The sequence below is a fragment of the Ranitomeya variabilis genome, chromosome 6 (assembly GCF_051348905.1).
Source record: "Ranitomeya variabilis isolate aRanVar5 chromosome 6, aRanVar5.hap1, whole genome shotgun sequence".
Classification (NCBI taxonomy): Eukaryota; Metazoa; Chordata; class Amphibia; order Anura; family Dendrobatidae; genus Ranitomeya; species Ranitomeya variabilis.
This window is the reverse complement of record NC_135237.1, coordinates 278,261,466-278,286,864: the sequence shown is the minus strand read 5'-3', so window position 1 is coordinate 278,286,864 and position 25,399 is coordinate 278,261,466. Positions and strand designations below refer to the sequence as shown.

At 47.2% G+C, this 25,399-nt stretch overlaps 1 protein-coding gene across 1 annotated transcript in view; it reads left to right on the top strand.

Moving 5' to 3' along the window:
- The window catches only part of GABBR2 (gamma-aminobutyric acid type B receptor subunit 2), a 1,202,616-nt gene that overhangs the window by 1,050,095 nt on the left and 127,122 nt on the right, over positions 1-25,399 (top strand). Inside the window, exons 14-15 of the mRNA XM_077269688.1 lie at positions 2,280-2,390; positions 10,893-11,117. Of these exons, the coding sequence (XP_077125803.1) occupies positions 2,280-2,390; positions 10,893-11,117 (336 nt within the window). The remainder of the gene's footprint in view (positions 1-2,279; positions 2,391-10,892; positions 11,118-25,399) is intronic.

The following is a 25,399-nucleotide window of genomic DNA, read 5'->3' as shown; positions in this document are numbered from 1 at the left end:
CCCATAAAGATGACAAATGCAGCTGGTTAGTAACCTAAAAATGTTCATCTATAGTGGAAGTAGCCATAGATTGATGTCACAATTGACTCATTGATATCATTAATGACATAGTAATGAAAACTATTGGATCCAATTAGAACGGAAACTAAACCAAACCATAGGGTTAGGGCTGTATAACCAATTTTAATCAGAGATTCTTTAGTAACACGCATGTAAAAAAAATAGACAACAACAGACTGAGTCATTTAGAAAGTCAGTGGTGCGTTACAATCACAACTATCAATTGCTAGTTCCTCTAGGCTGATTAATTGACGGTGAAGAAGACTGAAATGGAAGTAGAATGACTTAATGTTACCCAAATATGGATGTTATGTGTTTTTATTCTTCATCCTGAGCATTTTCTACTTTAGTTTGCTTAAATGAGTCATATTAGTCATCCGCAAAATCTTTCTGTTCATGAACGAACAATTACTTCTTTTTTTTTCCCCAGGAGGAGAAAGTTTCCCCTTAAATGGCTTAAATGCAATGGCTTTTTCGTATAATAGATAATATTTTTTCCCTGGAAACCACAAAGTGCACTGGCCCACTTTACAAATCTGCGCTAGTTGTCATACAACTAGTGCGATAGTGGCATTGCCAACTAGAAACCACTGCGTGTCTGATAAATGCTCTGCTTCATTTGCCTTAGAAGAAAACATTCATCTATGGGCAGCTGTTGATGAGCTAATTGGAGACCACTTATATAGCCAAAAAATCAATTTACTCAAGATGTGTCTTGAAAAATTATGCTCAAAGGGGCGCACCATACTGGAATCAGTATAAGACACAGCTGCTCTAAAAGGAATTTAGAGATGTTGCATTCATAGACTAAGGAAAATGATGTATATATTCGGATCTCTTACTTTAAAAAAATATGTTGTAATAACTACACAGTTAAACCTTTTAGAACAACCACCTTCAAGAAGACTATCTTTGATTTGGATCACATTTTTTAGTGATCACATTAGATTGCATTTTTGTTTTAAACAATTTTCAATTTTATTGTGTGTTATGGTCACTGTCCCTCTTTTATGAGCAATGTGAATGTGCAAGGATAAAAACTACGAAATAAAAAAGGGATATGCACAATGTATGCATGTGGGTAGAAAACTCAGTTTGACACTGGACCAGGCTCTGACTGGCTCACTGGGAAACAGGTGAATCACCTGGTGGGCCCCTGCACCTGAATGGGCACCCTACCCACCTAATTGAGCAGAGTTCAGCACAGTACAGGTAATGCAACATGTACACATAAACTACTCAGTTTATTATTATATGGACGCATAGGCAAATTTGGGAACAAGGATAAGGTAAAACAATATGTTGGGCCACCAGAATCAATGCCACTGATGGGCCTTGGCACATCATTTTGATACTGCACTGGACCATGCACTTATATGAAATCAACCCCCGCCCCAAAGAAAAAACAACAAAGAAAACACTTCTTGAAGAAGTTTATGTTTACTATAGGCCAGATTTTGCTGTAAAGTACAATCCTTTTAACTCCTACATTGTGACCTTATATCCTTTTCCTGTCACGTTGGTTTACTAGACATAAGTCTGCTGAAAAAGATGTGCCAGGATTATTTTCTTAGCTTCATCTTCCTTGTGTAAAGCTCCACGTATATTATTAGATTTGCCTATTGTTCTTTCCAGGAAGGATTTGATTGTACAGACCAGGATTCAGTGGATGGCTAGCATGGTCTGATATCAATGCTTAAATAACAGAAGTACCTCCAATATTTTACCATGAGAATATTTAAGGCAAAAGACACAATTTCAGTAAGACATGTATAAATGGAGATTAAGGCCGTCTGGGCTTGAGGATCACGAGAACATTGGCGAATGTTTCCAGACCCTTAAGCACTAAAGAGATTAGTGACAAGTATAATAACTGGCAATAAATGCTTGCTGTCATATCATCTTTTAGAGCAATGTATGATATGCTTAGACAGAGGAACTGCCGCAAGGGAGCAGTAACTGACTTGTGTGTCATCAGTGCCATCCAGGTAATGGTATTGTCCTTATGAGTGATGATGACTTTAGATATATTTTTACCAATTATTTTTTTCAGTTTGGTTTGCTTTTTGGTGTCTATATAAAAGTAGTGCTGCACAGAGCTACATGTGTTATGTAACGTACCTTATATTTTGCATTCTCCATGATATTCTGATGATTTTTTTTATTGATGTCTGAGTTTTAATATAAAAATCATAAAAACATATATTGTTTGTTTTCAGCCGGATCCCGCAGGGAGAGACATTGCAATTCTTCCATTTCTGGAGCATTGTGAGAACACTCACATGACGATCTGGCTTGGAATTGTCTATGCCTATAAAGGGCTTCTTATGGTAAGTGACTGGTAACTAGTGTTGAGTAGTGTTGAGCGATACCGTCCGATACTTGAAAGTATCGGTATCGGAAAGTATCGGCCGATACCGGCAAAATATCGGATCCAATCCGATACCGATACCCGATACCAATACAAGTCAATGGGACTCATGTATCGGACGGTATTCCTGATGGTTCCCAGGGTCTGAAGGAGAGGAAACTCTCCTTCAGGCCCTGGGAACCATATAAATGTGTAAAAGAAAGAATTAAAATAAAAAATATCGCTATACTCACCTCTCCGACGCAGCCGGGACTTCAGCGAGGGAACCGGCAGCGTTGTTTGTTTAAAATTCGCGCTATTACTTGGTTACGTGAATTCCCGGCTTGTGATTGGTCAGGTCGGCCATGTTGCCGGGACGCGGACCAATCACAGCAAGCCGTGACGAAATTACGTCACGGCTTGCTGTGATTGGTCCGCGTCCCGGCAATATGGCCGCCCTGACCAATCACAAGCCGTGACGTCACGGGAGGCTGGACACGCGCTCACTTTAAAATTGGCGCGTGTCCAGCCTCCCGTGACGTCACGGCTTGTGATTGGTTGCGCCGCGGTCAACCAATCACAAGCCGGGAGGCTGGACACGCTCATTTTAAAATGGGCGCGTGTCCAGCCTCCCGTGACGTCACGGCTTGTGATTGGTTGCGCCGCGGTCAACCAATCACAAGCCGGGAGGCTGGACGCGCTCATTTTAAAATGGGCGCGTGTCCAGCCTCCCGTGACGTCACGGCTTGTGATTGGTTGCGCCGCGGTCAACCAATCACAAGCCGGGAGGCTGGACGCGCTCATTTTAAAATGGGCGCGTGTCCAGCCTCCCGTGACGTCACGGCTTGTGATTGGTTGCGCCGCGGTCAACCAATCACAAGCCGGGAGGCTGGACGTGCTCATTTTAAAATGGGCGCGTGTCCAGCCTCCCGTGACGTCACGGCTTGTGATTGGTCAGGGCGGCCATATTGCCGGGACGCGGACCAATCACAGCAAGCCGTGACGTAATTTCGTCACGGCTTGCTGTGATTGGTCCGCGTCCCGGCAACGTGGCCGACCTGACCAATCACAAGCCGGGAATTCACGTAACCAAGTAATAGCGCGAATTTTAAACAAACAACGCTGCCGGTTCCCTCGCTGAAGTCCCGGCTGCGTCGGAGAGGTGAGTATAGCGATATTTTTTATTTTAATTCTCTCTTTTACACATTTTAACATTAATGTTGTTGCGATACCCGATACCCGATACCACAAGAGTATCGGAATCCCGGTATCGGAATTCCGATACAGCAAGTATCGGCCGATACCCGATACTTGCAGCATCGGAATGCTCAACACTAGTGTTGAGCATTCCGATGCTGCAAGTATCGGGTATCGGCCGATACTTGCTGTATCGGAATTCCGATACCGGGATTCCGATACTCTTGTGGTATCGGGTATCGGGTATCGCAACAACATTAATGTTAAAATGTGTAAAAGAGAGAATTAAAATAAAAAATATCGCTATACTCACCTCTCCGACGCAGCCGGGACTTCAGCGAGGGAACCGGCAGCGTTGTTTGTTTAAAATTCGCGCTATTACTTGGTTACGTGAATTCCCGGCTTGTGATTGGTCAGGTCGGCCACGTTGCCGGGACGCGGACCAATCACAGCAAGCCGTGACGAAATTACGTCACGGCTTGCTGTGATTGGTCCGCGTCCCGGCAATATGGCCGCCCTGACCAATCACAGCAAGCCGTGACGTAATTTCGTCACGGCTTGCTGTGATTGGTCCGCGTCCCGGCAACATGGCCGACCTGACCAATCACAAGCCGGGAATTCACGTAACCAAGTAATAGCGCGAATTTTAAACAAACAACGCTGCCGGTTCCCTCGCTGAAGTCCCGGCTGCGTCGGAGAGGTGAGTATAGCGATATTTTTTATTTTAATTCTTTCTTTTACACATTTATATGGTTCCCAGGGCCTGAAGGAGAGTTTCCTCTCCTTCAGACCCTGGGAACCATCAGGAATACCGTCCGATACATGAGTCCCATTGACTTGTATTGGTATCGGGTATCGGTATCGGATTGGATCCGATATTTTGCCGGTATCGGCCGATACTTTCCGATACCGATACTTTCAAGTATCGGACGGTATCGCTCAACACTACTGGTAACATAGAAGTTAGCAGATGTGCAGAATTAATCATGATAATCCCTCATTGACATTTATACAAGTTATTATGACATTATGCTTATAGATAAATTCCAGGAACATTTTTATCAGTAAAATGGATGTACTGGAGTCAAGAAACAACCAAAGGAAAATTCTTATTTCATAATACCACTCCAAATTCAAGTACGCATGGGGTTTTGTTCACTATAGGGCCTTAACAATACACGAAATAACAAAATGGCTTCTGTTTACTGTGATGAACAGAAGTTCTCAAACCAAAATCCTATTCTCTCACATTACTTCCTGCCTTGCAGTGACTGCTAGAGGTATGCATATGCCACTGGTCACACTGGGGAGCGTAATGTTGTATTTTAGCTGCTTCTTGTTATATTAAGGTCCAAATTATTTATTTTGAAGGGAACCTTATTCATACTGGCCAAACTGCGGTAGTATGAATCAGAGCCAGTCTGCGTGATTGCAGCCAATTACTGTATTTTTTGGACTATAAGACGCACTTTTTCCCCAGAAAAATTGTGAGGAAAATGGGGGGTGCGCCTTATAGCTCGAACACAGGCTTACCGGTTGGTTGCATCAGTGGTGTGGCAGCGGCAGAGGTGCGGTAATGCTGAGGCGCGGTGGGCGGTACAGCATGCCCCTGAGCAGGGTCCCTTCCTCAGGTGAGGTGACGCCGCGGCCTGGTATCCAAGGCGAGCAGCAGAGCTGGGTGAATCACGGGTTTCTCGGTGGCGGACTTCTTCCTGAGGCCGCGCGTGCTCAGATTGAATATTCTGCTTCCCGGGGCTTCAGGAAATTGGCCACGGGAAGCAGCATGTGCGCAGATGGAGATTACCCTCCTTGGATACTGGGCCATGGCGTCACCTCACCTGAGGAAGGGACCCTGCTCAGGTGCACGCCATACTGCCCACCGCACTTCAGCATCACCGCACTGTTGCCGCCGCCACACCACTGCCGCAACCCCCCTATGGACACCAGGCTGCGGCGTCGCCCACCTTAGCAGGAAGGGACCCTGCTCAGGTGCCCGCTGTACTGCCCACCGCGCCTCAGCATCACCGCACCTCTGCAGCCACTATGCCTGCCTCCTGTGACCCTGCTGTACCACCGCCAGCCCTCAGGTAGGATACCTAAAATTCGGACAATAAGACTGACCCCCATCTTATAAAAATCTTTTTTGCTGATATTTTCACCCCAAAATTTGGGGTGCGTCTTATGGTCCCGTGCGTCTTATAGTCCGAAAAATACGGTACATGTTTCTCCAAAATACTGCGGCGTTTCAGAATTAAAAAGGTTGAAAAAGCTGGAAATACTGGACAGGGGCTGCCCCGACCTGACTTATCAGATCTCATATGGTCCCAACTGCCTTTTCAAACTGTTTTCTCTGAAATGCCTCAGAGTTTAACAGAAAAATGTACCTGGCGGCAATCGCACAGTCAGGCTCTGATCCTTGTCCTGTTCATGGTTTGGTTATAATGGCAGGTTCCAATTAATGTAAAATACTCTTCATATAGCATTTGAGCACTTTTATATATAGTTTTAAACAAATCATATCTATATTTGTCATATTATTACTGGAGCACCCGCTAGGGCCGTGGGGTACACGGGCTGGGTCTGACGGTTCTTAAGGGGGTGGTCACGGCAACAGTGACCCGGTCCATGGCCATGGGCATCCAATAAAAGTCAATTAAAGGGAAATAAAGTTTATAGGGGATTAGTGTTACGAAACTGCAGCACAGAACTAGTACAGAAAGGGGAAAGCTGGCCCTGCACTAAGACTAGGCTGATACCCTATGATGGAGTGGGCGACCCATTCCTTGCGAATAGACCCACAGACGATCCTAAGTTAAACTCAGCGAAGACCTATAGATAAGGGGAAGGAGGTCCCTAAAAGATCTAAGGACTGGGTGCAAAAAACAGGTCACCTCCTAATAGGAAACACAGAGAATGCTGCAGAAAACAAACAAACTGAAAACAGAAACAAAAGATAGCAGAGCCAGAGATCCCAGAACTGCAAAATATCAAACACAGAAAGCTGTCTAAGCACCTAGCCAGAATTCTAGCGGATTAACACTGTTGTCCAGCAAGGAATGGGAGGCAGGTGCTGGGTAATAAAGGGTGATACAATCACCTGACCTACGACAACCCAGCACCAGGGAAAAAAGACCAGCAGTACACTTTACCAGAACCCCTTCTTATGTTCCTTCTCTGGCCCTCTCACTGCGCTGGCTCCCGCCTCTCCTGCCCTGTGCCTTCACACAGTGTCCTGAGCCAGCAACCTCGGATCCTGTCGGGCGATGTCCTCTTGGTCCCCTTGATCCTATATGGCTGCCTTTTCAGCGATTATGCGTGGAATTGTCTGTAGTATATACAGTTACTTCAGCCTCCGATTTGCTAGCTGAGTCCTCAGTTTCTCCACTAGTCTAGGGCCGGTCCCCTACTGCGACCTGGTCCCTCCACCCAACTAAGGTCGGCGTGGATTCGGGCCCCACGGGTGGATTCCTCACTACCCGTGCACCAAGGACCCCTTCTTCCTCTCTCACTCTCTTGTACTTCTCTCTATCTTCCTTCTTCTATCTCTCTGTCCTCTTGTGCTGGGACGAGCTCCTCATTCCTCAAGTCCCCAGCTCCAACTCCTCTTGTCACTGACTCCTCTCCTCTCTATTTCCTCCACCCACAACCTCTACCTAGTTCCCCCTCCAGCCTGAGATGGGGCCCTCCCTCAATAGTGTACGCCCAGATCCCCTGGCCTGGAGTGGTGTAGTGTTGGATGCTAGTGTGTGGGTACTGTGCAGTGTCCCGTCCTTACCCTAGAGTGGGGTACCACACCTCTGGCTGACGTGTAGTACCTCTGTGGCGGCTGAACCCTCAGGGGCATCACATTCTCCCCCCGTTAAAGACAGCACATCCGTAGGCTGGAACAGAGTAAACAAATATGTTAAAAAACATGCAAACATTTTTCTGAAATGCATTTCAACAGGTAAAACGGTATAACTATTTCTTCCCTTTATAGGAGGTATTTTACACTTGAACGTTGCATAAAAATAACGATAACCAAAAACAGCATTACTTTCAATAAAACTTTCTCAATCAAGTTCAATAAATTACAGTAAGGTCCCGAGCCGGGTATTCTCCTCATTGTCCTTAGTGCAATATGGGGGATACCCATCTCAAGCCCCCAACGTAGGCCCTGGATGTGGCTACAGGGCATAGCTGGTCAATTCGTTGGACCACTTTCGGCCACTCCAGACGGTTTTTGTTCTTTGGTCTGCTGTAAGATATAGTGTCCCACTCGCAATTTAAAGGTTTAATGTAAAACCAACAAGGAGCACATTAAGTGCTAACTATTTACAATAAAAGTTCTGGCCATTCACTGTCCATGACCACTCTGTCTCTGCGATAACTAGACTTAACACGACTTAACCACATTACCTTTAACAAAACCTAACCAGGTTTACTTAACTATTTACAGTTATGTTCTGTCACCTCTAACTTCTTTTTCCAGGGTAGATCCTCTGGCCTGCAACCTCTTGGTCAAGGTAGTTCTCCCCAGGGAACCCCATTAAATCAGTTCCGTGTGTTGCCAGTAGAACGCCACCCATCCTCCGCGCTCCTCCCGGGTGTACAGTTAGGTTGCAGCAGCACCGCCAGTTTGTCCCTGATGTCTGATGTCCAGTCCCAGGCTAGATTTTTGCATGCCCGGCCAGGTTTGAGAGCTGACGGTGGTTTCAGCGGGCCTACCAGGGTCTTTTCGGTCACCGGGGCAGGGTTGGTCACAGTACCTGCATCCATTGTTTCTCTGGTGCCAGCCTCCTCCTCCTTCTCCGCTGGGGTTGGGGATGCTGGTCGCGAGGCCGCCCACCGCTCACACACTTTCTCCAACAAGGCCTCCTTCTACGCCGACACTGTGGTGATCTGCGACCGCAGGAGCTGGCGGCTCAGCTCCTCCACCTCCGCTCCAAGGAACTCCAGGTCCATGGTAGGCAGCTGGTCTTGGTTATGCTCCCACTGGTCCCTCCACCCAACTATGGTTGGGTGGATTCAGGCCCCACTACCCGTGCACCAAGGACCCCTTCTTCCTCACTCACTTTCTGGAACTTCTCTCTATCTTCCTTTTTCTCTCTCTCTGTCCTCTTGTGCTGGGACGAGCTTCTCACTCCTCAAATCCCCAACTCCAACTCCTCTTGTCACTGACTCCTCCCCTCTCTACTTCCTCCACCCACACCCTCTACCTAGTTCCCCCTCAAGCCTGAGATGGGACCCTCCCTCAATAGTGTACACCCAGATCCCTTGGCCTGGAGTGGTGTAGTGTTGGATGCTAGTGTGTGGTGCTGGGTAGTTTCCTGTCCTTACCCAAGAGCGGGGTACCACACCTCTGGCTGATGAGCAGTACCTCTGTGGTGACTGGACCCTCAGGGGCACCACATTACCTCATAACAATATACTAGTAAATGAAGAAGAAATCTTCTTCTCCAAACATCTATACTCTAAAGAAGTAGACCCTGCACATCTTGAAATCTCTCCATTGAAAATTATGATTGTTGTAATAGGTGGCTACACATCACAATTCCCATAAACTAGAATAGAGAGGGCTGCACACATAGGCAGCCACCATCCTATCCCTAGTCTCTTGATATATGGGTGCCCCAGATGTGGTCACACAGTGCTCTATTCATGCTTGCTATTGAGTGGACATGCCCAGATAAGCACGCTCGGGTGCTAACCGAGTGACTTCGCCATGCTTGAAAAATATATTAGTGTCCACGCAGCTGCATGTCTCGCGGCTGTGTGGCACCCCAAGGATTTGAATGCCACAGTGGTATTGCCTGCCTCTCTGGGAGAGTGATGCCATGCCTGGAAGTTAAAAGGGATCCCCTTAACAGGTAACACTTGCAGACAACACTTTCCTGACTCCAGGTCAGAAGGGGGAGCTCTAAACCCGGTTTCAGGGTAGCTTCCTTATAAGTCCTGGCTTGGAGGGGGAGTTAGAGGTCAGTCTGTGTGAGACAGTGAAGGGAGAAAAAGCAAAAGGAGAGAGAAACTGTGAGTGGAGCTGCGGTTGAGTTCACCCCCAGGATTAAGTGCAAGAAACTGGGGTCCGAGGTTGTGTTGGAGCTGTATGCGCCACAGCAGAAACTGGAGGGCAGGAGATTGCAGGTCTCCTGGCCACAACTACACCCGAAGGTACAGCAGCAGATTAGAGCCCGGAGTCAACACGAGACAGACACCTGTAAAAAGGCTTAAGTTGCCTGCCATGCTGGTAGTGTTCCATCTGAGGGGCAGATTGAGAGAGGGACTTGAGGAAAGCTAAAGCACCAAGAACCTAGAATTCAGCGCAGAAACGAAGGCTTCCAACCCCACCTGGCTAGGGGGATTCCGAACCACTTCCAGGCTGCCCGGATTCCAAAGATCACCTGTAATCTGTGTACCTGAACTTCATCAGTAAAAGTTAAAGAGACTGCAACCCTGTGTCCTCCAATTCTTTCCTGTATCTCAACATCTATCATCCATTATCAACTGCATCGGGAGCCCTGGGAACTAAGCTCTACCTGTGGGGAGCTATACCAACTCTGCTGCAATACCATCAGCCTCAGTGGACCCCTTTAAGCAGTGCCTGCCATCCCTGGTCGAGTACCACAGGTGGTGTCACGAACACTCATCCCATAAACTCTATTCCCCTTTTTCCATCTTTTATTGGACGCCCAGAGCCACGGACCGGGTCACCGCTGCCGTGACCTTTCCCTTTAAATACCGCCTGACCTGGCTCGAGTACCGCACGGTTGTAGCAGGTGCTCCAGCTGTTCAACAGCCACAACACATGCAGAGATTGTCTGTTTATTAGGCAATCCCTGCATGTGTTGCGGCTGTTGAACAGCCACGAGACTTGCAGCCGTGGGGACTTGTACATAGTATTCGAGCACGCCGAAGACACTGGGTTAGCGCCCGAGCATACTCTGATAATACCTTATCCCATCACGTTCTCTCATCATTAATGCTTGCTTATCACTGGTTCTGAGCAGTGTCCTACTCTACTTCACTCTGACATAGAAACTGTAATATACAGAAGGTTGTGGGTCGCACATAACACCATGGTAGGTCACATGTGCATTCCTGTTCTACATCATCATTTGGATGCACTTTGCTGTTAACAAGTTATACAGGAAAATACATTGACATAAATCAAATTAAAGCCATATTAATATTATAAAGTGTGGGACAAGGAGTAACACAAAAGCGACTGAACTTTAGTCAAAAGTGATATTTTCAAGGAAAAAATTAAATTAAAACAATAATTGTATTTGTCTCTTTTTCTCTTTAGTTGTTTGGTTGTTTTTTGGCCTGGGAAACTCGGAATGTAAGCATTCCAGCACTAAATGACAGCAAATATATTGGAATGAGTGTGTACAACGTGGGCATTATGTGTATTATTGGAGCAGCAGTCTCCTTTCTCACCAAAGACCAACCTAACGTCCAATTCTGTATTGTGGCTTTAGTGATCATATTCTGCAGTACCATCACACTCTGTCTAGTTTTTGTGCCAAAGGTAAGTTATTTCGCCTTCCATGTTTTTTATATCTTTCATTTTTCCCAGTGACCGTTTTATCCTCTCTGCCTTCATCACGCAATGTGTTGTGACCTAGATTTAGAATGACATGTTAAAGACCAGTAATGCTCATCTCCCATTCATACATCTGAGTATTAACCACTTAAGTGCAGCTGTAAATGTACGATGCAGTAAATATGTGGATAAAATAGGCCTCAAATATCACAAGAATAAAAAGCATCAACAGTAGTAATGGTGCCAGTAAATACATTTATTACAGTAAATTGGTAATCCATTAATGAACAGCTCTGGAAGGCAGTGATTTCCCATTTAATCCTTCAGTAATGTATGATACACCATTGTCCCGTAGTGCTTTTAATACCTAGAGCATTTTTCAAGTGATTTATTATAGCCATATATATGCTATACAAACTACCATTGTTCTGGTGGGACTGCTAAATTGTGGGATTTTTCCACAATGTAGGTGTGGAATGTGCACTAATCCAAGCACACACAAAGAGGGACATTTACGAAGAACCCATGCTCCAATTTTCTGGTTCTAATAACAAAAATATATTTTCTCAAACCGTTACAATTGGAAACTGCCCGCCCTCCACACTTTTCTGAAAAAGGTGCCAATCTGGTATTGATTGGCTGGAGTAAATTATAGCACACGATGCGCCCAAGATGCACCAAATATATTGGGAGGCATAAATTTAGTGCATCTTACTCCAGAACTTTTTTGATGATGACTGGCGTATAGACAGTGGTACTTTCAGGTTGTCTTCTGATCAGCTCCCAACTCTGCAGTCTCCTTACTTCATGGTTGCTGTGGTGTAAAGGGCAATATCTTGAGTGACCGTTCTGGTCAGTTTCCTTCTGGTACTGTCATTTTTATGGAGTCGGCACTGTTATCACTATATTTGCATATATTGAGATAACACAAGCGCAAGATCACACCGTAAACAAGCACACAGCTCAGCAAAGTGAAAGCTATGATTAGAACTGCTCTGGAAACTACCAATGATGGGTGCATGGGGATTGTGATAATGCAGAACTGAAAAGAGCATCTCTGTCAGGAGCTGATCGGGAAGGGGAGAGAGGTGAGAAAGTAACTGCTTTATAGAAATAAGTGAGCTGGAGAGAATTGACTGGTGTCTCAATAGTTAACTCATGTAAATACTACCCACAATCCAGGCCCAAATAGTCAATCTCCTAGGAAGGAAGCTATATACAATGTGAGATAAACACTCTTATTGCAGGAGAATGAGCAAGTCCAATTGCAAACTTACTTATTATTATGCTGTCTACTAATTAAAGCAATCTGATAAAAATACCCATTTGCTGTAAGCACATTTTCCCTAGTTTTTCTGGAGACAATGTTGCCATTTTTTATAACAAATGTATCAACATGTCTGCTAGTTGATAAATGTGTCACATCCATAAAGGAAACCTGTCTGTCGATTCATGCTGCCCAAACGAGGGACATCATGAATCAGAGCCTGACTTCACAACTGCAACCAGTGGCATTTCAGAAAAAATATAGTCTTAACATTCATCCAGGGACTATACTGATAGTTGAGATTATTATGGCATCGGTCCATGACAGTTTCATCCAGTGCTGCTCTAGGTGATTGACAGATCTCTTGCTAAGTACACACATGGGAGAGACCTGTCAATCACCTAAGTTGTTTGGGGATTGTGCTAGACCAGTGTCAGGTCTCTCTACGGTGCATGGCTTGCTTTTTCAAAATATACTTTTCTGTGAAATGCTGCAATGTTTCAGAGAAAGATATACTGTACATGGCTGCAATCGTCCTGCCAGGCTCGGGTTCATGCTTCACCTCAATTTGGAATCATGAATTTAATGACAGGTTTTAGTTAAAAGTTTTGCTTTAAACACTTCAGGAGACATTTTGTTAGGTTTTATGCCACACACCAGACAAAGTGAACTTGCACTAATTTTTTTTTTAATTGCTGCCATAAATGTGTCCAAATCCTGTACAAGCTTCAAGGCTTGCCCATATTTCCCTCCATCTTTACAAATTGATGTGCATGGCACCCATGGCTCTATCTTATGGTGTCAGTGGTTCATCAGTTTGTCTAAGGACAATTTTCTACTTCGCCTCATTGGGGGACACAGACCATGGGTTGTATGCTGCTTGCCACTAGGAGGCTGACACTAAATTAAAACAAAAAAGTTAGCTCCTCCTCTGCAGTATACACCCTGGTGCTGGCTTCCAGAGAACCAGTTCTTGCTTAGTTAGGAGGCACACGGACAGGTCTGCTATTCAGAACAAAAAACCTCTTTATTATTTTATTTTTACATTTTTACAATTTTTACATTTTTTATTTTATTTTTTACAATGGACGAAGGGGCGACGGATCCTTTCAAGGCTCCAATCTCCCCGAACAATCAACAGGCGAGCACGGAGAGTGTCACCTCTCCGTATCCTTTCCTGTGACGTGGGATGCCACGCCTGAGCTGCTTCTTAGGGGCGAAGGATCCCTTCAAGGGCACCGATCTCCCCACACCTTCAACGGACGAGCACATGGAGTGTTGCCTCCACGTATCCTCTTCCGCAGCCAGGTCTAATGCTGGACATTCTACCCTGTGCCATCCTAAGTGATTAAACCTTTGGATGTACAGAGGCCCACCTCGTGACATCAGAGCAGCCCCCACTGCACCACCATTGTTAAAGCAGATGGTACAAGGAGGCGGACAGTCCCTCTCCACCTCCCTTCTAAAGGGATAGTGGATTGAGGGTTTCCGCCTTATCCCTTCACCGTCCAAACCAGCAGCAGCACAGGAGGACCTGCAGCAAGCTACCTTACCTGCCACCCGGCAGCTTCTCCTGGGTCTGGGGCGGCGCTGGTTAAGGGGGACCCATTTTGACTGCGGGGGCGTGCATTCGACCCATTCCTGCATCGGCGCCGGCCGGCGCCACAAATTTAGTCCCCGACTTCTGCCCTGTACTAGGCCGCAACCCTTTCTCCGCCCATGCGATGATGCGATGCAGAAGCTCCGCTCACTGGTCCTGGCGCTTCTTGCACAGCACGAGAAGAGCCTCTGAGATTTTGGGGGGCCATCTTTCTCCTCCAGACCACCTCAGGACACACTAACTGCCATCAGGACCAGCAGCAAGTGTTTTCAGTGCAGGGGCCACGCAGTTGGAGAAACGCAGGAGGAGCGGGGACACAGATCTGGGTAAAGGAGCGCTGCATTATACTTCCTCCTCCCTGCTGTATCCCCTTTTCTCAGCAGTATCCCTTCTTGGCAGCCCCCAATATTATAGAGCCACATAGAAGGGTACATCATGTCTCAGCCTAACATATCTAAAAAGTCTAACAAGACTATGGCTATATTTTTTACTTCACGCTCCTCCTGCCAATCTGCGTTCCCTAAGGCTCAGAGTTCCCTGCTCTGCAATGCCTGTGATCCCTACTGCGCTCAGGAGCCCTCCACCACTACCAAGCTCAGTCTACCTAGTCCCCCTGAGTGGGTTTCTTCACTATCTCAATCCATGGCTTCGCTGGCCAAAGCGATTGAATCTCTCTGTGATCCTTCAGGTGACCGGAGCGTTTGCAGAACTGAAGTAGATGGATACTCCCCAAGCCGGGAGTAGTCGGTTAGCAGGGGCCGGATGCACTCTAGAAGCCGTCAGGCACCTAGAAGACGGATCCATAGCACGTCTCCTCAGCAGACATCTGCCTTGTCGCCTCACAGCTCTGTTTTTCGCTCTCTCTCTCCAGAGCTCAGTAGCGAACGTGAATCTGACTGCAGATCTGATGGTTCCTTAGATCCGGATTCACCAGATTTTTAGAAGACAGTGGATATGCTTATTGAGGCAGTCAACCAGGCTTTAAAGGTTAAGGAAGATTCCGGCTCCGCTACAGATCACACCTTGTCCTTTAAGAGAACTAAACGCTCTCATAAGGCATTTGCTATTCATCCTGAATTTAGAGCCATAGTTAATAGGCATAGAGAACACCCGGATAAACGCTTCACAGGACAAAAGCCTCTTGAAGCCAAGTATCCTTTTTCAGCTAATCTGATAAAGGATTGGGTGAATCTCCGGTGATAGACCCCCAGTATCCCGCCTAGCATCCAAAACTCTCCTGTCCGTGCCAGATGGCTCATCCATCAAAAATCCCACGGACCATCACATAGAAAGCTTGGCCCGCTCTGCATTTGAGGCCTCAGGTTCAGCACTCTATCCATCCTTTGCCACAGCATGGGTAGCTATGGCTATGGTTTTCTGGTCAGAGACCTTAGCTAATTCTCTTCAGACCAGTAACCTTCCTCCAGAGTCGGCACACCTTCCCAACCAAATTTCCCAGGTAGACGATAATCTGGTACCCGCATCCTTGGATGCGGCCGGTTGTGCAGCTCAGTCAGCAGCCAATGCCATCTCTATCAGAAGGTCATTACGGCTCAGAGAGTGGAAGTCAGACTCTGCATCAAAAAAGTCTCTCACCTCCCATCCTTATCAAACTAGTCACTGAAAAGCTGGATCAAATCATTTCCGATACTACGGGAGGAAGGAGTAAATTCCTACCCCAACAGAGACTTACAACACAAAAGAGAAAAGAAACATGCAACGACTGCAGGGCTCCACAAATATAACAATTTTATTGATAACAAATCCTGCCACAGAACACTAACAGATTAAAAACATTTAAAACGAACAGTGGAAACAATTACCCAAGAAAATTGGGTAATTTTCTTGGGTAATTGTTTCCACTGTTCGTTTTAAATGTTTTTAATCTGTTAGTGTTCTGTGGCAGGATTTGTTATCAATAAAATTGTTATATTTGTGGAGCCCTGCAGTCGTTGCATGTTTCTTTTCTCTTTTGTGTTGTAGTCATATTTTGACATGTAGCAGGTTGAGCCCATAGACATATAAGGGATGGTGCCCTCTATCTATTAGTGTCCCAACAGAGACTTAGGCGTCCCTTTCAGAGACAGCAACAAATCTGTTTATGTTCCTTTTGCTCCACTGCAATCTTGCCCACTACCACTACTTCATCCGGTTCAGGACATTCTCCACAAAGAGATGGAGGAACTCAGACCTCGTTCAGACCCAACCAGCATTGGAAGTCCCGACCCAAACAGTCGAGGACTAAAGGACCTAGGTCCCAGAGATTTTCCTCACGCTATCAGTGCTATCCGGTCGATACCGGCAGGGTAGGCAGCCACCTACTTCTTTTTCATCAGGTCTTGCTTTCCGTCATCTCCGGCTAGTGGGTCAGAGATCTGGTGTCATCCGGATACAAAATTGACTTTGCTATGCACCCTCCTTCACGTTTCTTTCCCTCTCGTCCTCCCTCTTCAGAGGCAAAGGCAAAGGCTTTCTCCTGGGCCATAGACGCATTGCGTCACGATGGCGTCATTGTCCCCATCCCAGAAAGTGAAAAGTTTCAGGGTTTCTATGCAACCCTTTTCGTCATCCCAAAGAAGGACAGAAAGATGAGACCCATACTAGACCTCAAATTTTCTAAACAAGTTTGTCAAGGTACGTCATTTTTGCATGGAATCTCTGCGTTCAGTTATCACTTCTCTGGAAGAAGGGGAATTCTTGGCATCAATCGACATCCAAGACGCTTACTTGCACATTCCAATTTTCCCCCCTCACCAGAGATTCCTGCTCTTCACCATTCGCGATCAGCATTTCCAATTCACGGCCCTGCCCTTCGGCCTTGCTACTGCCCCCAGAGTGTTCACAAAGGTCATGGCGGCCATCATATCCATCCTGCACTCTCGGGGCGTGATCGTTCTGCCCTATCTGGATGACCTGTTGATCAAAGGTCCATCCTTCCACGACCGCGTGGAGTCCGTTCACATTACTTGCAATACCCTTTCTCGCTTGGGCTGGCTAATAAACTTAAGCAAATCCTCTCCAGTCCCAGCCCAGCAGATCTCCTTTCTAGGAATTTCCCTGGACTCAACTCTGGGGTTGGTAATTCTCCCTCCAGACAAAGTCTTAGCCCTTCAACAAGGAGCCCGAGCACTTTTGTCAGTCTTCCCCTCACTCTATCCGGTTTGCAATGAGGGTACTAGGAAAGATGTGGTCCCCTTTGCGCAACTGCACCTTCGTCCCCTACAACATGCCCTTCTGGCAGCTTGGGAGAGAAACCCTTTCTTCCTCGACCGAAGGTGACGCTAATCCCTGCAGGTAAAACAGACTCTCAGGTGGTGGACATTGATCTCTTCCCTCAACTGGGGGAAGACCTTTATACCCGTTCAATGGCTAGTGGTGACTACCGGTGCCACTCTTTTGGGCTGGGGAGCCGTCTTCCGCCACCACACTGCTCAGGGCCGCTGGTCAATTCAGGAATTGAAGCTATCAAACAACGTTCTGGAGATCCGTGCTAGTCGACTGGCCCAGCAGCACTTCAATCACCTTCTAGTGGGTCACTCCATCCAGATCCAATCAGACAATGCCACGGCAGTGGCATACATCGATCATCAGGGGGTACCTGCTAAGGGACGGCCATGTCCAAGGTAACTCACATCCTTCTATGGGCAGAGAACAACCACTCGGTGATCTCAGCGGTACACATTCCAAGAGTGGAAAACTGGACGGTGGACTTCCTCAGCTGTCAGGATCTCACTTTAGGGGAGAGGGAGCTCCATCCGGAAGTCTTCTCTCAGTTCTGTCTTCCCAGGGGGATCCCAGATGTAGACCTCATGGCGTTTAGACTGAATGCCAAGGTTCCCCAGATTATAGTGAGGTCTCAAGATCCAAGAGCCATCGGTGTCGACGCTCTGGTTCTTTCATGGTGCCAATTCAGCCTTTCATACATTTTTCCTCCCCTGCCATTACTCCCCAGAGTAATCAGGAAAATCAAGGCATCCTGGTTGCTCCCGATTGGCCTCTCCACACGCGATTCGCAGAGTTGGTATGCCTCGTCACCGACATACCCTGGAGACTGCCGGATCGGCCAGATCTGCTCTCCCAGGGCCCGATCTACCACCAGAACTCAGGGGCCCTGTGTTTAATGGCGTGGCCTTGAATCCTGGGTCTTAACCCAGGTAGGGTTTCCTCAACAGGTCATTTCCACCATGGTTAGTGCCTGTAAACCCTCATCGGTCCGTATCTATCACTGCACCTGGAAGACATTTTTTGCTTGGTGCAAGGATCATGGTCTTTCTCCTCTGGTCTTCTCAGTTCCCACCATTTTAGAGTTCCTACAGGCCGGACTGGATTCCGGGCTGGTACTCAGTTCCCTCAAGGGCCAAATCTCCGCTCTATCGGTCTTATTTCAGAGACGCATCGTGCCAAGACTTCAGGTTAAGACTTTTCTTCAGGGGGTGTCACATTTCGCTCCTCCCTATCGCATGCCTTTAGAGCCTTGGGACCTCAACTTGGTGTTAAGTGCCCTTCAGGAACCTCCCTTTGAACCGCTTCAGGGCATTTTGCTGGTCTTTTTGTCCTAGAAGGTTACCTTCCTTGTGGCGATCACATCGATCAGACGGGTTTTGGAATTAGCCGTCTTATCCTGCCGGGTGCCTTTCCTTAACTTCCATCAGGACAAGGTTGTCCTCAAGCTGTCGCCATCTTTTTTGCCAAAGGTTGTTTCGTTCTTCTATCTTAACAAGGACATTGTTCTTCCTTCCATTTGTCCGGCCCCTATTCACAGAATTGAAAGAGTTCTCCACACTCTGGAGCTAGTCAGGGCTCTGAAAAGGTGCATCTCAAGCACAGCATCCTTCACAAGAACATATGCTCTGTTCGTTCTCTCGTTGGGTCACAGGAAGGGTCTCGCCGCTTCTAAGGCCATGATAACCAGGTGGATTCGTTCCACCATCCATGAGTCAATCCGAGTCAGAAGTCAGCCCATCCCAATGGGGATCAGAGCACCCTCCACTCGAGCAGTTGGGGCTTTTTGGGCCCTGCGGCATCAGGCGACGGCGGAGGTGGTCTGTAAAGCTGCGACTTGGTCCAGTTTACATAACTTCGCAAAGCAGTATAATATTCACTCTCAGGTTTCAGCGGATGAGAGTATGGGCAGAAGAATTCTGCAGACAGCGGTGTGTTATGATCCGGTGACCTTGGAGCCGCATGAGACTTTCTCAGGAGTAGGTGGAACCTGTACTGACCGCAAACCCTAAGCTGTCACCGCAACTAGAAGTAGCCGTGGGGTGTACCTAACACATCCTAGACACCTCGACACAGCCGGAGGACTAAATACCCCTATAGATGGAAAAGGGAATTCTATCTTGCCTCAGAGCAGAACCCCAAAGGATAGGCAACCCCCCACAAATATTGACTGTGAGTATTAGAGGAAAGACACACGCAGGCAGAAATCAGGATTTAGCAAAAGAGGCCACGCTGTTATGATCCTTAGTGGTTGAGGATCACAAAATACTCCAGCTAAGTAACAAAACATAGGACAAGCTCTAGAGAGGTGGTAAATTGGACTGACCGCAAATCTGAACCTATCCAACACACTAAAGGTAGCCGGTGAACGTGTCTAAAATCCTAGACGTCTCGAGCCAGCCTGAGGAACTAACTACCCCTAGAGAGAGAGAAAGACCTCACTTGCCTCCAGAGAAATAATCCCCAAAGATATAGAAGCCCCCAACAAATAATAACGGTGAGGTAAGAGGAAGGCACATACACAGGGGTGAAAGCAGATTCAGCAAATGAGGCCCACTAATACTAGATAGCAGAAAATAGAAAAGGGGTCTGTGCGGTCAGTAAAAAACCCTTACAAAATATCCACACTAAGATTTCAAGAACCCCCGCACCAACTAACGGTGTGGGGGGAGAAACTCAGTCCCCTAGAGCAACCAGCAAGCGAGGAAATCACATTTTAGCAAGCTGGACAAGAAACATGATGAATGCTGATAATCAAAAAATAAACAAACAAAAACTTAGCTTGTCTTGGAGAGACTGGGAGCAAGGTAGTCACAAGGAATCTGAAGAGCACTGAATACATTGAGAGCAGGCAAGGAACTGAGTATCCAGGTGAGCTAAATAGGAAACCAACCAAGGATAACGAACCAGCTGATGCTGCCAACCTGCAGAAAGACAACACTACACAGTACTGCTTGTGACCACTAGAGGGAGCCCAAAAATAGAGTTCACAACAGTACCCCCCCCTTGAGGAGGGGTCACCGAACCCTCATCAAGACCCCCAGGGAGATCAGGATGAGCCGCGTGGAAGGCATGAACCAAATCGGCCGCATGAACATCAGAGGCGACAACCCAGGAATTATCCTCCTGACCATAGCCCTTCCACTTAACCAAATACTGAAGCCTCCGTCTAGAGATACGAGAATCCAAAATCTTCTCCACCACGTACTCCAATTCGCCCTCGACCAGCACCGGAGCAGGAGGCTCAACAGAAGGAACCACAGGTACCACATACCTCCACAACAAAGACCTATGAAACACATTATGAATGGCAAACGATGCTGGGAGATCCAAACGAAAAGACACCGGGTTAAGGATTTCCAAAATCTTATAAGGACCGATGAAGCGAGGCTTGAATTTAGGAGAGGAGACCTTCATAGGAACATACCGAGATGACAGCCACACCAAATCCCCAACACGAAGTCGGGGACCCACACCGCCGCGGCAGTTGGCAAAGCGCTGAGCCTTCTCCTGTGACAACCTCAAATTGTCCACCACATGGTTCCAAATCTGCTGCAACCTATCCACCACAGAATCCACCCCAGGACAGTCAGAAGGCTCAACCTGACCCGAGGAAAAACGAGGATGGAAACCAGAATTGCAGAAAAAAGGCGAAACCAAAGTAGCAGAACTAGCCCGATTATTAAGGGCAAACTCGGCCAATGGCAAAAAAGTCACCCAATCATCCTGATCAGCAGAAACAAAACATCTCAAATAAGTTTCCAACGTCTGATTAGTTCGCTCGGTTTGGCCATTAGTCTGAGGATGGAAGGCCGATGAAAAAGACAGATCAATGCCCATCTTAGCACAAAAAGTCCGCCAAAACCTGGACACAAACTGGGATCCTCTATCAGACACAATATTTTCAGGAATGCCGTGCAAGCGAACCACATTCTGAAAAAATAGAGGAACCAAATCAGAGGAAGAAGGCAACTTAGGCAAGGGCACCAAATGGACCATCTTGGAAAAACGATCACACACCACCCAGATGACAGACATTTTCTGAGATACTGGAAGATCCGAAATAAAATCCATGGAAATGTGCGTCCAAGGCCTTTTCGGAATAGGCAAAGGCAAAAGCAAACCGCTGGCACGAGAACAGCAAGGCTTAGCCCGAGCACAAATCCCACAAGACTGCACAAAGGAACGCACATCCCGCGACAAGGAAGGCCACCAGAAGGACCTAGCCACCAAATCTCTGGTACCAAAAATCCCAGGATGACCCCCCAACACCGAAGAATGAACCTCGGAAATAACTCTGCTAGTCCATCTATCCGGGACAAACAGTCTCTCTGGTGGACAACGGTCAGGTCTATCCGCCTGAAATTTCTGCAGCACTCGTCGCAAATCTGGGGAAATGGCAGACAAAATCACTCCCTCTCTGAGAATACCAGCCGGCTCAGAAACTCCCGGAGAGTCAGGCACAAAACTCCTAGAAAGTGCATCAGCTTTCACGTTCTTTCTACTGTTATGATCCTTAGTGGTTGAGGATCACAAAATACTCCAGCTAAGTAACAAAACATAGGACAAGCTCTAGAGAGGTGGTAAATTGGACTGACCGCAAATCTGAACCTATCCAACACACTAAAGGTAGCCGGTGAACGTGTCTAAAATCCTAGACGTCTCGAGCCAGCCTGAGGAACTAACTACCCCTAGAGAGAGAGAAAGACCTCACTTGCCTCCAGAGAAATAATCCCCAAAGATATAGAAGCCCCCAACAAATAATAACGGTGAGGTAAGAGGAAGGCACATACACAGGGGTGAAAGCAGATTCAGCAAATGAGGCCCACTAATACTAGATAGCAGAAAATAGAAAAGGGGTCTGTGCGGTCAGTAAAAAACCCTTACAAAATATCCACACTGAGATTTCAAGAACCCCCGCACCAACTAACGGTGTGGGGGGAGAAACTCAGTCCCCTAGAGCAACCAGCAAGCGAGGAAATCACATTTTAGCAAGCTGGACAAGAAACATGATGAATGCTGATAATCAAAAAATAAACAAACAAAAACTTAGCTTGTCTTGGAGAGACTGGGAGCAAGGTAGTCACAAGGAATCTGAAGAGCACTGTGTTATGACCCCAATGGCGAGGGTCTCAGAGGAACGTGGAAGTCTGCAGAATACAAAAATCCAGCTCATAGGGCAGTGGTAACTGGGTTGACCATATATCTACTCCTAACGCCAACACTAGAAGTAGCCGGGGATCATTCCTACGTTGATTCTAGATGACACGCGCCAGCCGGAGAATCTAGCTACCCCTAGTAGAGGAAAACAAAGACCTTTCTTGCCTCCAGAGAAGGGGACCCCAAAGCTGGATAGAAGCCCCCCACAAATAATGACGGTGAGGTAAGAGGAAATGACAAACACAGAAATGAACCAGGTTTAGCACAGAGAGGCCCGCTTACTGATAGCAGAATAAAGAAAGGTAACTTATATGGTCAACAAAAACCCTATCAAAATCCACACTGGAAATTCAAGAACCCCCGAACCGTCTAACGGTCCGGGGGGAGAACACCAGCCCCCCTAGAGCTTCCAGCAAAGGTCAGGATATAGATTTGGAACAAGCTGGACAAAAATACAAAACCAAAACAAATAGCAAAAAACAAAAGGCAGACTTAGCTGATAAAACTGGAACCAGGATCAGTAGACAAGAGCACAGCAGACTAGCTCTGATAACTACGTTGCCAGGCATTGAACTGAAGGTCCAGGGAGCTTATATAGCAACACCCCTAACTAACGACCCAGGTGCGGATAAAAGGAATAACAGAAAAACCAGAGTCAAAAAACTAGTAACCACTAGAGGGAGCAAAAAGCAAATTCACAACAGTACCCCCCCCTTAGTGAGGGGCACCGAACCCTCACCACGACCACCAGGGCGATCAGGATGAGCGGCATGAAAGGCACGAACTAAATCGGCCTCATGAACATCAGAGGCGACCACCCAGGAATTATCCTCCTGACCATAGCCCTTCCACTTGACCAGGTACTGAAGCCTCCGCCTGGAGAGGCGAGAATCCAAGATCTTCTCCACCACGTACTCCAACTCGCCCTCAACCAACACCGGAGCAGGAGGCTCAGCAGAAGGAACTACAGGCACAATGTACCGCCGCAACAAGGACCTATGAAATACATTGTGAATAGCAAACGACACAGGAAGATCCAGACGAAAAGATACAGGATTAAGGATTTCCAATATCTTGTAAGGCCCAATAAAACGAGGTTTAAATTTGGGAGAGGAGACCTTCATAGGAACAAAGCGGGAAGAAAGCCATACCAAATCCCCAACGCGTAGTCGGGGACCCACACCGCGGCGGCGGTTGGCAAAGCGCTGAGCCTTCTCCTGTGACAACTTCAAGTTGTCCACCACATGATTCCAGATCTGCTGCAACCTATCCACCACAGAATCCACCCCAGGACAGTCAGAAGGCTCCACATGACCCGAAGAAAAGCGAGGATGGAAACCAGAGTTGCAGAAAAAAGGCGAAACCAAGGTGGCGGAACTAGCCCGATTATTAAGGGCAAACTCAGCCAACGGCAAGAATGTCACCCAATCGTCCTGATCAGCAGAGACAAAACACCTCAAATAAGCCTCCAAAGTCTGATTGGTTCGCTCCGTCTGTCCATTAGTCTGAGGATGGAAAGCAGACGAAAACGACAAATCAATGCCCATCCTACTACAAAAGGATCGCCAGAACCTGGAAACGAACTGGGATCCTCTGTCTGACACAATATTCTCAGGGATGCCGTGCAAACGAACCACGTTCTGGAAAAACACAGGAACCAGATCGGAAGAGGAAGGCAGCTTAGGCAAAGGAACCAAATGGACCATCTTGGAGAAGCGATCACATATCACCCAGATAACGGACATGCCCTGAGATAGCGGAAGATCAGAAATGAAATCCATGGAGATATGTGTCCAAGGTCTCTTCGGGACAGGCAAGGGCAAGAGCAAACCGCTGGCACGAGAACAGCAAGGCTTAGCTCGAGCACAGGTCCCACAGGACTGCACAAATGACCGCACATCCCTTGACAAGGAAGGCCACCAAAAGGACCTGGCCACCAGATCTCTGGTGCCAAAAATTCCCGGGTGACCTGCCAACACCGAGGAATGAACCTCGGAAATGACTCTGCTGGTCCACTTATCCGGGACAAACAGTCTGTCAGGTGGAGAAGACTCAGGCCTATCAGCCTGAAATCTCTGCAACACACGTCGCAGATCCGGAGAAATAGCTGACAAGATAACTCCATCTTTAAGAATACCAACAGGATCAGCGACTCCAGGAGCATCAGGCACAAAGCTCCTAGAAAGAGCATCGGCCTTCACATTCTTTGAACCTGGTAAATACGAGACAACAAAATCAAAGCGGGAGAAAAACAATGACCAGCGGGCCTGTCTCGGATTAAGGCGTTTAGCAGACTCGAGATACATCAGATTTTTGTGATCAGTCAAGACCACCACACGATGCTTAGCACCCTCGAGCCAATGACGCCACTCCTCAAATGCCCATTTCATGGCCAACAACTCCCGATTGCCCACATCATAATTTCGCTCGGGAGGCGAAAACTTCCTAGAGAAAAAGGCACAAGGTTTCATAACAGAGCAACCAGGGCCTCTCTGCGACAAAACGGCCCCTGCCCCAATCTCCGAAGCATCCACCTCAACCTGAAAGGGAAGTGAGACGTCAGGCTGGCACAAAACAGGCGCCGAAGTAAACCGGCGTTTCAACTCCTGGAAAGCCTCCACGGCAGCAGGAGCCCAGTTAGCTACATCGGAGCCCTTCTTGGTCATATCCGTCAAAGGTTTCACAATGCTAGAAAAATTAGCGATAAAACGACGGTAGAAGTTAGCGAAGCCCAAGAACTTCTGAAGACTCTTAACTGACGAGGGCTGAGTCCAATCAAGAATAGCTCGGACCTTGACTGGGTCCATCTCCACAGCAGAAGGGGAAAAAATGAACCCCAAAAAGGGAACCTTCTGTACACCAAAGAGACACTTTGAGCTCTTGACAAACAAAGAATTTTCACGCAAAATTTTAAAGACCAACCTGACCTGCTCCACATGCGAATCCCAATCATCAGAAAAAACCAAAATATCATCCAGATAAACAATCAAAAATTTATCCAGATATTTCCGGAAAATG